Raw genomic sequence first — 15,223 nt, 5'->3', positions numbered from 1 at the left:
ATTCAGTTTATTTTTAATTCAAAGTAACCTGAGGCAAGACAAAGTTGCAGGCACAACCAAGGCTTCTCACATTGAGTTTCAGTCTTACCCAAGCCTAACAAGTTCACAAATTTCAACAATATTCAGTTTGTAATTCAAAGTAACCTGAGGCAAGACAAAGTTGCAGGCACAACCAAGGCTTCTCACACTGAGTTTCAGTCTTACCCAAGCCTAACAAGTTCACAAATTTCAACAATATTCAGTTTATTTTTAATTCAAAGTAACCTGAGGCAAGACAAAGTTGCAGGCACAACCAAGGCTTCTCACATTGAGTTTCAGTCTTACCCAAGCCTAACAAGTTCACAAATTTCAACAATATTCAGTTTGTAATTCAAAGGGCCTGAGGCAAGACAAAGTTGCAGGCACAACCAAGGCTTCTCATACTGAGTTTCAGTCTTACCCAAGCCTAACAAGTTCACAAATTTCAACAATATTCAGTTTGTAATTCAAAGGACCTGAGGCAAGACAAAGTTGAAGGCACAACTAAGGCTTCTCACACTGAGTTTCAGTCTTACCCAAGCCTAACAAGTTCATAAAGTTCAAAATTACAGATTTGCGGCCATGACCAGGGCTTCCAAGATCATGTTGTGGGCCTCAAGACCACAACTTTTAAAACCATATTGCAGGCCAAGACTAAGCTTCTTACACTGATTTGCAACCACAAGACTTCAACGACAATTTTGCAGGCCGCAGCTGAATCTATAGGACCACTTAATCAAGTACTAATCTTTGGTAAATGCAAACATTATCCAGAAAGCTGTTTATGAATGGAAATAGATATATACTTGGCCAGCTTCAGACAAATACATTGCAAACTTACAAGAGTATTGTCACAGATAGTTTCGCAGGGGCGTACTGCAAACTTACAAGAATCTTGTAAATATTAAATATACTTGATTAAAACTGGCCAAGCATATATTTGTCCCCAGAATTAAAAACCCGGATCAAGAAAAAACATCAAAACATTTTTCATTTTAATAATGTATGAAGTCAAACTGTCCAACACTAACCATTGGGAAAGACTAGTTCGTGTCTTGACGCATTGCAAGGCCGAATTCAAACCAGGAACACTAACGCTTAACTGCTGTTAATGAATAGTTGCTCTGCCTCCTCATGGCTTACATCCAGATGGCGTTCTGCAACCCGAATCAGTGCCTCTGGCAGGAGCACTTTCAGGACATAGTCCACACGCTGAAAATGAGCACAAAGAGTGGAAAATTAGAACCACTGAGACCACTTGTTTTGAATGCAATTTGTTAACAATAATGTTCATCACAACCTTCCATAGTACTTTAAGCTCAACTACACAAAAAAAACCTGAGAATGCTAGGGCAAACCCTTTTTTATCAAGCTCGACCAGTAGTACCCTGTTGTTACAAAATGTCAAAATGTCTTCTAAATTACAGGATGCCAGATACTATAGGACACATGGAAAAACATGTGCCAAGAAAAGCACATTTACCACTGTATTGGTTTTTATTTCAGAGAAACAAATTTAAATCTGTATTTCTTTTATCATCACTGCATGTAGAAGTCCCTAAAAAATAAAGACGTAATTTCAAAAATGTTAGGTTCATTTTGTATTTTTTTTGTTAAAAAGTTATTAGGTCATAAAACTTTTTTGAAGGCACTGCTCAATATGCAAGATTGATAAAAAACAGGAGCAAATTTAAATCATGTGCGGTTCTAAGGAAGGGGCCCGGGGGAGGGGGGCTTTACCCCCAAAATTATATATCTTGCCCCCAAAATGCAATTAATAAAAAGGAAATAGCGAAAGTGAAAGTTAGGTGAAGGTGATGTCACGTGGGAAGTCCCTAGCCCCCCCCCCCCAAATATTAACTCTACCTACCCCCCCCCCTAAAATATTGGCTCGAAAACCGCGCATACACAATTGAATTAAATTTAGATCTTAGAGTAAACCCTACTACAATACTAACCTCGGTCTCATTATTGGGGCAAAATGTCTTCACCAACACATCCGCTGCCAGCTCATACTGCTCATCGGTGAATGGGCCTTTTGTGGTTTCATACTGAAGTTCTTCTGCATATGAATAAAATGAGCAATATTATTATATTTCCAGAAATGGTCTACACTGACCAAATAGTTTAATAGTGGCCAACGTGAACAGCAATGCTAGGTTTTGGTCCTGTACAAGATTTTTCCACACAAACTCTGTTAACTGCCTAGTAGCTTTTGAGCGTAAAATCTATCCAATTTGCCTCTAACTAACAATCCTATTCAAAATGGACGTATTGTTATTCTTGGCTTACTGTGCACTTTCTCTTTGTAAGTTGTTTTTGTCTTAACAACAGTAAGTTATTCTTCTCTATATGTGTTTCTTTTCATGGTTTATGCTTGTGTTCTAAATAGTTTCTCTGTATTTTTTTTATTTTGACGAGGTAAGAACAGGAGCAAGAAGGACAATAACAACTTACTTACTTTTTTGTCTATAATCAATTTTCCTTTGATTTCCCTTAATGAAGATGTTCTGTTTTGGCAGTGGTTGTACAGAAAAAAAAAATGTTACACTGAATGAATAAACACACCTCTAGATCGTCTCCCTTGCTTGAAGCGCCTATGGCGCTTGCATGCCACGTCCTGCAATAAAAGTTTCATATAAGCAAATGTAATCATGTGTCCCTTAATGTTCATGTTGCGCCTATCTCAAGCAGCCCAAGTTACATAACTGAAATCCAGGACATGTGACCTGACACTTAACTTGTGATTTGCAATGTTATGTTCAAACAAAAGACGAACAAAATCAATTAACGGTAAATGGCAAATTATCTACCACACATTTCTATTTTACTCATGTGCAGGTGAATTTGTTTAATGAAACTTTAAAAAGTTTGGTATCACTACAGCCTGCTCACCTTGCCTTCAAAGATGTTCCGCAGGTACTTCTTTTCCCTCAGTATGTGGTCCGTAAGTTGATCATCTGTCAGCTTTGTGGGACTGCGGTTGAAAATTAAAGAGAGGCTTAAATATTAATTGAAGTATTAAAAAAAGAGGAGTGCATAAAGAAATTGAACACTGCCAAGACAATCACACAAGTAAAAGCATGATCGCACAGCTGATTAAATGACAATGTCTTGTGATATATAAGACTGATTTAAATGTGATACAGTCATAAGCCTAAATTTAACTGCATGTTTACAAATCAGTTACTTACCATTTAGTTTTGTTGGTCGCATTTTGGGCAGACTCTATAAAAAGATAAAAATTAACTCATTGTAATTAAAATACTGACAGCCTACAATAGTTTTAAATTAAATGCAAAGATCTGGAGCCAGCATGCATGTTTCAAAACATTTCAAGTTTAACTCATTTTGGAGCTAATATGAACGTTAGGTTTAACTCAATCGTCGCACATACAAGACAAAAGAACAAGAACTGAAGCTCAAGTCGACAGTGTCAAACAAAATTATGTTACAAACAAGGTATTAAAGTCAACTAATTCAAACTGTCAAACTCATTTGCTTATTGAATGGAAATGTATATTTACTGTGAACTTGTGATTTGGTCTTGGTACCAATCGTTAATGCTTGTGCTCTTAATTATTTTTGTTTTCTTCAATGCAATTTGAAGCTTCAATTAATTTTATCTAGTTTTTTTTATAAATAAGGGCCTTGATGTACAGCGCCTAATAAATAACCTTGGCACTTCTCAGGAACCTATTAAAAGGTGCGCAGAATTGAACATTACAGTGTTTCTGAATGAATGCACGGGAAACATTGCCTACATCAAGAAATGGAACATTTCCCTATATTTCCTTGATTTTTGTTTAGCAAAGCTGATTATTTCAATGCGAGTTTGAAGAATTTTTTTGGCAAAATACCATACCTTTTTTGGCCAAAATCTCAAGCATGCTTCGCAGCTTGTCTGCCACTTGCTTCCTCTTAAATTTCTTCCTCAAATGTTCATCTTCGAGGATAACATCTGCCTAAAAATTCCAATATTTTCAGTGAAAACCTTGCATTACAAAGCATCTCAAGCAACTTATGTACCCTCCGTATTCACATTTTGTTCACTTTCCCCTGCTCTGATCCCCATAAAAAAAGAATTCTGTGAAACACAAAATTGTGCAGTGGTATGACAGATGTCACGGCCTATCAACACAAAATTAATGCTCTAAGTGAAGCACCATGTGATTATAGTCTGCAAAAGTTCATTTGATGCATACATGCAAAAAAAGTGTGGTAGGCTGAATGGACTAGTGATTACTTTAAGGGATTGATTGCTCTTATGATTACTTTTGATTATGTTCATTTATGTCATTTTGTTCCTTTTTATGCCCTTTAGTTCCCCGTATCTATTTTCCTTTACATGTTTTTGACTTAATTATGGGCTTTAATGCATCATAACAGAAAGCATGTATATGTATGATTAAACCAAACCAAACCAAACCAAACAATTAACACACCCGTTTGTGTCTACTTTGAGCATTGAAATTGACTGCAGTGGTAATAAAACCAACTGAACAACTTGTCCATGCTTTTTCTTCATGCATGATTTTAAGCAACATGGATAATAAAATAATATGTTTTGTGCGAGAGGGTGATATTTAAATGCCTTATGAAAAAAATACTCTCAGAATTTGCCATTTTTTACTTGGCATTCACCATTGTCCATACTAGCACTGGAAACGGGACTGAAGCCCGTGCTGGGGCCGGAAGCTTCTGAAGGAATACAGATCACCCCTGATGTCAATACACACCTCCTTGATTGTTGTCAATTGTTTGCACGGACATCATCAGGGGTAATCCTGCTTCAAACCTCAGCACATGGCTTCAGCCCCATTTCCAGTGCTGTATGGACAATGGTGGCTGCCATGTTGAATGTGGCAAGCTCCACAAAATTTGTCATGCCTTGTGTACATGATCTGAAATTCTGCTTGAATTACACTGGAAAACAAAAGGGTTATTAAAGGGAAGATACAACATTTGCAAACATTACAAAACGAAATGATCAAATTATCACAAAATACCTTGCTGGATTGTTAGGGATCGACAGTCTAAAGCATCCTGTAAAATCGTGGCTCCTGGTGTGCTGACATTTTCAAGAAAAATGGTATTTTTCCAACGCTGGTCGGCTGACCAGCGTTGGAGAAAACTGGCTTATTTTCAAAACTGCTCCTAAGTTTTCATAATTAGTTATTCTGTGTTTTCTTTGCAATTGATTACACAACTGTGAAGCCTACTAGACTGACTCTCTGATCTTACAATTCCCCAAAGTCTCTAAATTCTCCGTTTCATCTTAAGTTGGGCAGGGAACCAGACTACAAGAACATGAATGGTTTTCTTGGTTTTTCCAACATCTACAAGCCCAAAACGTGAAACAAGTCATGTTAACAATATTTGCTATAACATACTAATCCTCCAAATCCATTTATTTCTGAATATTGCAGCAAAAGCAAATGTTATACATTCCCTTTAAGGATCAAAAGTAGGGCATGTTTTTTGGACCAAGTTCTATACACTGTAACTCACCACTCTTGTCAGGGCAGCCCCTGGTTCGCGTTCTTTGACAGAGTGGAATTTCTGTAGAAACAACGCTTTATCTTTTTCAGAAAAGATTGTCTGTGGATGTTGTTTTACCGTCTTTCCATAGAAGGCCAGCAGCTGGGAAAAAAGATTATACTTTAAAATTATGGAAACAATTTATCCAGTTCTACATTGGCAAATGTGGAATTTAAACAGTTGCAAGATTGAACGACCACTGATAAATTTACATGCACTTCTGGACAAGAAATGCTGAAAATAATAAAATCAAGTATTCCCTTGTACTGTTGTATTATCGATAAGGCAGTGTTGTCTGAGAGCTAGAGATATGATCAAAGATTACTCGAGTGGGACTCGAACCAATGACCTCCTGTTTACTAGTGCAGACATCTTACCACTTGGACCACCAAGCTTGAGGGGGTCAATTGACGCATACCGGAATGAAGGACTGATGATGGTATCATACTCTGCCCCCACTAATAAATTCATCATTCACTTTTGGCCAAGGAAATATGTATTTGCTTCCTATCTATTCTTGGCCAATAAACATCGAAAAGAAAGGTTGAATTACAAAATAAAGAACTTACGGAGTGTGCAGACATAACTGGCTCTGGCTGCGAGTGACCACTAGTACTACTTGGGCTCTCATCAACCTACAATTTGACCAAATGGAACAATAATGTTCAGCAACACATTTACAACCAAGAACAGACAAATTCAAGGTGTGCAAAGTTGAGTATAGAGGGATGTTACAAACAGGAAACGTTTAAGGGTAAATCAGCCCCTTCCTTCTTTTTTAAATACTGTACCGTATTATATTGCACACAAGTATATATCTATGTAAAATACATATATTCAGTGCCCCTATGCAAAAATGGTGCATGTCCCATGTGGCCCCTCAAAAGTGAACCCCGGTAGCATCAGTTGATAGATTGTACACGGGCAACTGTAAACGGGAAAGTGTGAACAAAATCTTAATGAACGGTTGTTGTGACACTTAAAGCAAATATGCAATGTGTGTGCACGTACTTGGGCAGATATATAAAATAACAAAAAAGTCCTAACAATACTCAGCACTCTCAGAACACCAAACAATTGTGATACTTTTCCGAGTAATGGATAATTCATAAGGCCATTTTTTTTTACATTGCCTTCACATGGAAAATGCAGTATAAGAACTATTATTACTTTAGGTCAGGTGCAAGTTATCATGTCACTGTGCAAGTTATAGCTGGTACTTCTACTTCTTCTGAAACAAAAGTCAAATAAATGGACTAATCAAACTTGACTTACCTGGCAGCTAGAATGCTGAGACACCTCATCATCAGCAGGTTGGTTATTCTGCAATTTAGTTGGCAAAGACAAAACAAATAATAATTGTGATACTGTTCTGAATACTGGATAATAAGGCATTTTCTTTCTGCATTATCTTCACGTGGAAAATACAGTAAAATGCAATCTGTAATTATTTCAGGTTAGGTGAATTTGGAGTTTTAAAGGTATTGTAAAATATTGAGTCCATGATTACAGGTATTTACAAAACGAAATTCTTGACTAAGCTAGACTGTTAGGCACATATGCACATAAACTTAAAAATTCATTAAACTTTTAGACAAGTTGTTCCATTTTCTATGACTCTATAATCAGCGATCATGTTACTGTGCAAGTTATAGCTGGAACTTCATTATGCATTAACAAAAGCCTAACAAATGGACTAGTCAAACTTGACTTACCTGGCAGACAGATATCTCAGAGATCTCAGTGGGTGGGTTATTCTGCAATTTAGTAGGCAAAGACACAAACAAATACTTTTGGATTTTTTACCTTTATTATTAAAGAACTTGATCAGATTGATATCAGGACATGCCATTCCTTTATTTTGTGATTGTCCTTTATATTTTATCCCGTGATTCGGTTATGTATTTTTGGTCCTGTGAAGTTGAAATACTGTAGCTCAAATTAAGGCTTAATATGCATTTCAAAATACTTACTTCCACGGTCGCTGTCCCTGCAACACCCTCCTAAGAAAACCAAATTAAACAAAATTAAAGAATCACAACTAGTTTTTATGCATTATACAGCCAGATAACTATCTGTTTTATACAAAATATTTAACATTTGTTTCTTTTTTTCTATTCATTATAAAAACAGGGCCAGATTATTTGTTCACTGAATGTTTATTTATGCAAAAATATTTGACATAGTCTACTTAATTTAAAACATCAGGCATACATATTGTATATTAACGTTGTTCTCCCACCATACCTTACGGAGGACAGTTGCAAGCAAGCTGCAAGCTCTGATCTTATCCCTTGTGTCCTGCGCGGCCACGTAGTACGCATGTTGCGTAGCGGGCTGGTGTGCCATGAGCTCAGCCACTTGATCAGCATCTCTTTGTTTCAGTTCTCCAACAGCCTGCAACACCAGGGTTTATTTTTTAAGGGACTTGAACAATTACACAAGTACTATTTTGCAATCACCATGCAACTAAACTGTAGTTGAAAGATATGCTTCAGAATGAAACAAGTGAGAGTGCACACTTAGCATCTTCTGATTGACCAACCACCGAGTGCAATGTAGAAACTTTTGTGAAAGTGATGATAAAGCCGGTAAAAGACCAAATTATAAGGCCTGCACTTTTAATTGGTTGGAAATATTGCAAAAAGTATGGCATTTCTTAAAGTGTGCATGAACTTTTTCTAATTCCACTATACAGTTTGAAAGTAAAATGACCCATTTCCAGAGAAACTGTTATTGCCAACTTGAAAGAAAAGAACACTAAATATCTGAAGCAGTATATTAAAATCCTTAAATGCAAAAGTTTGCATGCAAACTAAATTGGGATCAAAAAAGTTTTTGATATGTTTTACACCTACTTGATTTAATAAATTATGAAACAATCACCAATCACCTTGGGAATGATGTATTTTGTTGTTTTCTTTGAAAAGACAGCATGCCAGAAGACATGAAGTTTTGTGCTATTAATTACGATCTTTACAGCAAGTCTTGTTTTTTGGTTTTTTTAAACACCAATTTGGTAGAGCTTCTTATGGAAAGTTGCAAATGGGCTACTCAACCTTTGAGTTCTTTAAGATGTTAAACTGCTTTTCTTCACGAGGAGGAAAAGTCAACATGTGTTCAAGCAGCCCAACGAGCAACAAAGCAGACTTAGTCTGCCACAAACACACACCTTGGTTGCTGCAGTCTTCCTCAGTATGGTGGCCCCGCACTTGCCCGGCATCCCCATAGATTTCCAGGTATCATCGGCCACTCGGGATACCTTGTAGATGCAGGCTCCGTGTGTACCCAAAAACAAGGGGGCATCTCGGTTCTTGATGATACCTTCTGATAATTGTCAATAGGAAAGTTTTCAAATGGAATTTATTAGTTTTTCCAGAAATAGGGTTCATTATAGTTGTTCCAGAATTAATTACATTATGAGGTTTAAGTTGTTGCCTCCGGCTAATTTGATATTTCTCCTGCGCAGTGACATGCATCATCATGCTTAGAGTTTTCCTATTTTATGCAAGTCTTTAAGGCAAGAATTTTCTCTAAAATGATCTCATATTAAGAACCATAATCAAAATGTCTTGTGCATTTAAATTTGTTGGCCCAGTCAGATATCATGCTTTCAAGTCCGCCTACACCAGGTCTATAGCCTGTGGTTCAGTGGTAAGTTTAGCTACCTCAAAGCTCAGTTGACTCATATGGATGTCTTGCAACAAAACAAAATAACGGAAATGATCTTATACATTTCCTATTATGTCCAGACAACTTGATTAGCTTGATTATATAAATAAAAGAAAATCCAAATCAACGGATGTCAAAACCCGCGTTTGTAACTGTGTAACTTTGTAATAATGTAACTCAGCAAAGAGTTTAAATCATTCGCATGTCTTGAATATTCAGGAATTTAACCTGACTCTGCAGTAAATTTGGAAGTCCTTGCTCTTCACTTGACATTTATTGTACTGTACTTTGCCACTTGACAGTTGAGTGGAATTGGGAAATACTGACTCTTACCCGGACACCCAAGTGAGCTTGGCCGAGCATAGCGTACGTAGAAGCAGAGTTGTTTTTCTAGTGCTTCATCAAGGATAACTGTCGCCGGTCCAAGTCTCTCTGTCTTGTGCTTGGTGACCTAGAAGAAAGACACATGATATATGTATATGCAAATCTCGATTAATACACTCAACCAAAAAGAGGTGCTTTAAGTTTTTGAGTAAGACAAAAAGTATTGGAAGGGGGGTGGGGACTTTCTTTTTTTGATGGAGTGTATTTGTTATACATGGCCTGAACATACCAGTTTGTTTAGATAATCAATCAATATTCCCATCAAGTGATAGGAATGTGCTTCAATTAATGACAAATTATGCACTCAGGTTGACTATAAGCATTCAACACTACACAAGGTTATTTTCACCTCTTTGAAAGAATGACACTGTTGGGGAAAAATAGTTTGATAACTACAAAAATGAATATTTAATCTTGTAAGTTTTGCATTGATCCTGTATAACTTACTTTGATTGTGTAGACATCTTCGAATGTCTCGGGAGCGACATGCCGTGTCCTGTCAAGGAATTGCCCCAGCGTAGCGTTCTGTATTACCCCCGCACGTGGGGCCTGGCTCAGGATGATTTTCATGATGATGAGATTGCGTATTCGCTTCACCAGTGACCACGTCAACTGGCTTGATAACTCTTTTGAGAAAATAAGATTAAAACAACAATTTCTGTTAGTGTACATACCTGATTATACATAAACTCAAAGTTAACTCCTGCCATGCCAAGTAGTGAAGTGTATGTTGAGGTTATTAATAAATCATTTTTAATGTTACACAAATGATTATTAATATTTCTTTTCATATACAAATGATTATCAATATTGTTTTTTTTCATATACTTGTAATTCCTGTCTTCCAAAATCAGCCAATATGTATTGCTTGTGCCTGCATACTCACGTTGATGACTATATGTCTTACTTTTCATTTGGCATTGAACATTTCTTCCGATACCAAAAGGGACAAGTCATTGTTTTTACTCATGAATTCTTAATCGTTTTTTTGGCAATAAGGACATTTCAGACCAATCTAATTTTTCCTCTCAAAGCATCTCTGTTGCATCACAAGTTTTCACAATTTTTAAACCACTGCCTAATAAACATTAATACACTATTATATGATATAAATTAATCGGTCCAATTCATTTCTCAATAAAACAAGCAATTAATATATGCTTTCTCAAATCTCAAATATTGGCTTGCGACATCTGTGGTGTAATTTAGTTAGAACTCATAGCACATGCACCATGCAAGTGGAGTGTCTTGTACTACTTTTTGATGAAATTGTGGATTTACACAGTTTTTGATCTCTCAACTCAAGATATTTATTAACTCCTTTTTCTTGACAAGATTCTCCGACTTGTTAATCAATGGAAAAAACATACAACTTGACTAACCTGACCTACACAACTGCTGCAGTTCAGATTCCGCCTTCTCCAGGAAATCGGTTATGTATTTGCCATCAATGATGAGATCTGGAATAATGTGCAGATATTGTAAGGATCAAGCAACGTAATTACAATTTCCAGCATATTCTTGAAAACAGAGAGGGAGCTGACAATCAACACTTTCTTTTGACATTTCACATTATAATGACAATATTTCCTAGGTTTGTGTCTTCATATATATTAAACAATGCAAATTAAAATGCAAATTAAAACATGCAGATCAATATATCACCAGCAGTTTCAAATATATTGGAACAATTTGAATGACTTCATAACTGCTTAAGGCATATTTTTTTTTCTAAAAATGTAACTGCATCATAATGTACATTTCAGAAATTTTGACTTACAAAAAAAAAGGATGAATATGCGGCATTGCACTGAAGTGTAATGAGCCATGGTTCAATGTAGGGGTTTAGTTTTGAACTCCAAAATATACAAAAACAGGAGTCTCCACATGTGTGTACATCCTCTTCAATTAATTATGCAATTAAAACATTTGATTTTATATTCAAAGTACTCACCACCAATCTGTGATTTAACCTGAGACTGGCGGGCAATAATGCCTGATCTAGTGCTTCTCATGAAATCATCCACTACTGTCTGTGTCTTGACGATGACAGAGGGGCGGACTTTCAAGACGGACGTAGCCTGGTCATCATATATGGTAAGAAAGTGGCAGAACCGCTTCAGAGCAAACAGGTAATTGCTGATCGTCTTTGGTTGCTTGCCGTTGGCAGCAAGGGTCACCATCATCCTAATTGAGGTGAACAACACTACTTTCAATTGTCATCAATAGATTTTTTCCTGACTTGTGAAATTATTCTCAGTGACTTAATTGATTATGCATCTCCGTTAACATGAATGAAACATTCACACAGCAAATACTCATAGCATATTGATCACTACGTTGTTGCCCGCTCAAAATTTTGAACAGGTTCAAAATTATTCCTAGAAGGCCAGCGCACCGCTAACAAATGATACTTACGGCAAACGTGTCACAAACGAATAACATTACACGAACGGATACCCAAATGTTCATGCTATGTCGGTACACACACTCATCAGTTTTAATGTTACAAGTTATATTGCTTACTTTTCAGGCATTGATGGGTGTAGCATTTGTGCATATGAGCAACCCATCGCATCTTTAAGCAGCTGCAGATTTCTTGTGATGTTCTTTGCGTATGCTTTTCCTTGACGCGTACATGCTTTCGTGGCTGCTATGTACTTATGAAAATTGTTCACAACATCTGCCGGCAAAACAAAAAAAACAGCAAATTGTGAATACAATTGCAAATTTTCTATACTTCTACATTAAAGTAGACACACTCACTGATGAGTACTGCCAGGGTAAGCATTCTCTGTCTTGAGATTGACTGTGTGCTGATAATATAATGGCCTGGAACATCTCAAAATGTCTTATCCCCACACTAGACAGTAAGTCTCATGCTGGGTTGTACACCCGCAAGACAATGGAAGCTTATGATAAAAGTATGTGTGCATAGATTTCAATGAGAGTCAGCTTAATTAACTTTTTATTTTATTATGGATACCGTGACATGAAAGGCTCTGTAATAAAGATATCCAAGACATGCTATAACAAACATTATAAAAAATTGTTACCATGGCACGTGACAGGCACATGTACATCTGTCGTAGAATCATTCGGCAGATTGGTCTTCTTTTCACGACGCTTCTGCCGATATTGAGCTAGACGACTCTTGAGATTTCGGTAAAGAGTGCTCTTCAACTGTAAAACATGGTAGAATTACTTGGTTATAGAAGTAACATTTGCTGAAGACAAATCTCTGAATAATTTTGATTCTGCAGGCAGGGGCGTTTTTGCATTTGTTTTTTTTTAATGTCAAACAAAAGACATCTCAAGTTATGATTAGGCAAAACAAAAAGTCTCCAGTTTCTGGTATGCGCGCACATCGCCGTAGCCATGCGCCTTAATTAAAAAGGTTTTTTTAATGTAAGATGATGTCTCAAAACCGCCAAACTCACTGGTTTGACTGGAATCCTGGTGCTGCACAATTTTAACGTGTTTTTAGATTGGGTTCCGATCGAGTATAAGCTTTGTGTGACCTTTCTGGGCTTCCATACATTTTGCACTAAATTTAGTTGGGCATCATTTGCAGTCATCAACCGACATTTGAAGAAAAAACAAGAAAAAAAAAAAAAAAGCCCCGTCGCCGCACTACTTTTGGGGCAAGCTCCATACCAGAAACCAAAGACTTTTGCTTTGGCCTTACAAATAGGTGGCATTTCATCAGCCCCAATTTTGTAATACTCTTAAATTGTCAAGACTTGTGTCAGTTTTATACTGCAGAAGTGAAGTTTTACCTTGACGTTGTGTAGGTTGCGGATGTGGAGGTCCGGTCTTTTCAGTCCCCTTTGGTGGCAACCTTTCACCGGGCATGGGTACGTACGTCGGCGTTTCTTTGGACTTGGCCCATGATTTATAGGCTCCCTTTGTCATGAATGAAAAAGGAAATTATAAATTAAAAATGAGTGTTTGCAATTGATTTCTTTATCAGTGGAAGGGACGTTTTTGTACTTGGAAGTCCTTTGACCTTTCTCTAGCTTGTGGGTCGATCTGCACTATTGACTTGAAGGGTAATATGTAGTTCAGGTTGTTGGATCAACCAATCAGGATACACTTTTCGGGCTTGCTTGAAGATTGAGACAGCATGGCAGATCTTTACAAAAATTGATACTATGTGTTAGTGTACAATGAATATTTTTAGTTTTGCACGATTTTTATTTAGGAAATCTGTTTACCTTTCTCTAGCCTTGCCGAGCATCCGCATCCTTTTGTCCTTTGATTTGAGTTGGTGAGTTCTCTGCAGGTGTTGAGACAGGTACTTGTACCTGCTGTTTACACACAGCGGGCATTTCCTTGCATATCGCTGACCCTATTTAAATGAACAGTTAATATTTACTTGAAACATGCATCAAAGCCACTGTAAAACTAGAGTGGTACAGCAGATACATTTTGGTCATAATGTTTACGGTATCTTATTTTGTCTATGAAAAGTCAGTTTTCTCTAAAACTTACAAAAGCTTTTGGTGGCAGCCTTCCCGCGAAAAGTTGGCCTGAATCAGCAAATATTCAGTTATACCGATTTATTTCTGTGAATTGATTATACATGCATCTTTAAACGGATTTGGGAAATGTTTGTGATATTTTGACACATTGGAAATTATAAAAAAAAGTACCAACAAAATTATAAATACATACGATTTCTGGTACTGTTCAATGTCTACAACTTATCAAAGTTCTTCAGATTAACCAACATTATACTTGCATCACAAATCTGAACATTTCCAATTTGAGAGCTCAAGTACAGAAACAAAACATATCATAATACTCTTACTGGCTTGTAGCTCTTTCTGGCATCATTCTTTGGTGAGGTTTTGCTCTCTGACATTTCAACCTCCGGCTCAAATGCGCTGTCATCTGACTCAGAAGACCTATCTGACGCATCACCTGGCTGATCTGATGGGTCGTCGCCTTCCACATTCGATGCCGAATCAGGTTCCTCATCTTCCTCACAACTCGAAAACAAATCTTCATCACTCCCACCCTGGTCAGATTGGCCACCATCGAGACTTTGCTGATCAGATTCCACATCACACTGCTCCTCTCCAGTCATTTTCCTGAATATAGACATTGCCTGTACAGAAAGGAGAAAAAAATGGCAAGATAATGTATAGTTAAATCAAATAATTAATTGAATTTACATTTTAGTTTAACGAGCATGATAAAAGCATGCACAGACAATTAATATCAGCATCTGACCAGTACAGACCAGGCTCCAACCAGTTTCAAATAGAGTGATCAATACTGACCAAGCAAATATATATTCGCATTCATAAATACATTTTCAATAAAAAAATCAAAGATTTTCAGATAAAAAAAAAAGTTCAACCATTTTGCTTCAAGGTTTTCTTAACACCCCTCAAGCTAATTAATCAGAGTGCCAAGCTCGGGAATAAGTCATAAACAACTCCTTTTGTGGAGATTGGCGGATGCGCGTCACATGTATATGTATGATGACGTTTGCAATATAAAATACTGACTCACTGGTAGTATTGCGCATGCCTACGTGAGGATTGTGAACATTCAACAGGGATGTGAGCGACCACTGATAAAAAAATAGCTGAAAGCA

General features: G+C 37.0%; 2 protein-coding genes across 2 annotated transcripts; both read right to left on the bottom strand.

Moving 5' to 3' along the window:
* Positions 1-374: 374 nt before the first annotated feature.
* LOC119732635 lies at positions 375-10,317 on the bottom strand. Its single transcript, XM_038206257.1, has 15 exons — positions 10,063-10,317; positions 9,565-9,682; positions 8,732-8,886; positions 7,807-7,956; positions 7,533-7,562; positions 7,275-7,316; positions 6,835-6,882; positions 6,129-6,194; positions 5,530-5,661; positions 3,884-3,983; positions 3,213-3,246; positions 2,914-2,995; positions 2,587-2,638; positions 1,977-2,080; positions 375-1,230 (listed from the first exon to the last, which is right to left on the bottom strand). The coding sequence occupies exons 1-15, from the start codon at positions 10,285-10,287 to the stop codon at positions 1,117-1,119; spliced, it is 1,452 nt and encodes a 483-aa protein (XP_038062185.1). The 5' UTR covers positions 10,288-10,317; the 3' UTR covers positions 375-1,116.
* Positions 10,318-10,992: 675 nt separating this feature from the next.
* On the bottom strand, positions 10,993-14,968 carry LOC119732636. Its single transcript, XM_038206258.1, has 7 exons — positions 14,429-14,968; positions 13,833-13,966; positions 13,395-13,521; positions 12,672-12,798; positions 12,142-12,298; positions 11,570-11,802; positions 10,993-11,075 (listed from the first exon to the last, which is right to left on the bottom strand). The coding sequence occupies exons 1-7, from the start codon at positions 14,723-14,725 to the stop codon at positions 10,993-10,995; spliced, it is 1,158 nt and encodes a 385-aa protein (XP_038062186.1). The 5' UTR covers positions 14,726-14,968.
* Between the last annotated feature and the right edge of the window lie 255 nt (positions 14,969-15,223).

The sequence above is a fragment of the Patiria miniata genome, unplaced genomic scaffold (assembly GCF_015706575.1).
Source record: "Patiria miniata isolate m_02_andy unplaced genomic scaffold, ASM1570657v1 HiC_scaffold_24, whole genome shotgun sequence".
Classification (NCBI taxonomy): domain Eukaryota; kingdom Metazoa; phylum Echinodermata; class Asteroidea; order Valvatida; family Asterinidae; genus Patiria; species Patiria miniata.
Note: the sequence above shows the minus strand (reverse complement) of the source record. Positions and strands in the feature narration are given on the sequence as shown.

Excerpts from the sequence above, each read along its gene's own strand:
- LOC119732635 (XM_038206257.1), bottom strand. The coding sequence starts at position 10,287 with ATGTACACTAACAGAAATTGTTGTTTTAATCTTATTTTCTCAAAAGAG. Across the intron at positions 8,887-9,564 it reads AAGCTCACTTGGGTGTCCGG|AAGGTATCATCAAGAACCGA; the intron begins GTAAGAGTCAGT and ends GACAATTATCAG. Across the intron at positions 7,563-7,806 it reads TTGCAACTGTCCTCCGTAAG|GAGGGTGTTGCAGGGACAGC; the intron begins GTATGGTGGGAG and ends TGGTTTTCTTAG.
- LOC119732636 (XM_038206258.1), bottom strand. The coding sequence starts at position 14,725 with ATGTCTATATTCAGGAAAATGACTGGAGAGGAGCAGTGTGATGTGGAA. Across the intron at positions 13,522-13,832 it reads CTCGGCAAGGCTAGAGAAAG|GGAGCCTATAAATCATGGGC; the intron begins GTAAACAGATTT and ends TTCATGACAAAG. Across the intron at positions 12,799-13,394 it reads GCAACCTACACAACGTCAAG|TTGAAGAGCACTCTTTACCG; the intron begins GTAAAACTTCAC and ends CATGTTTTACAG.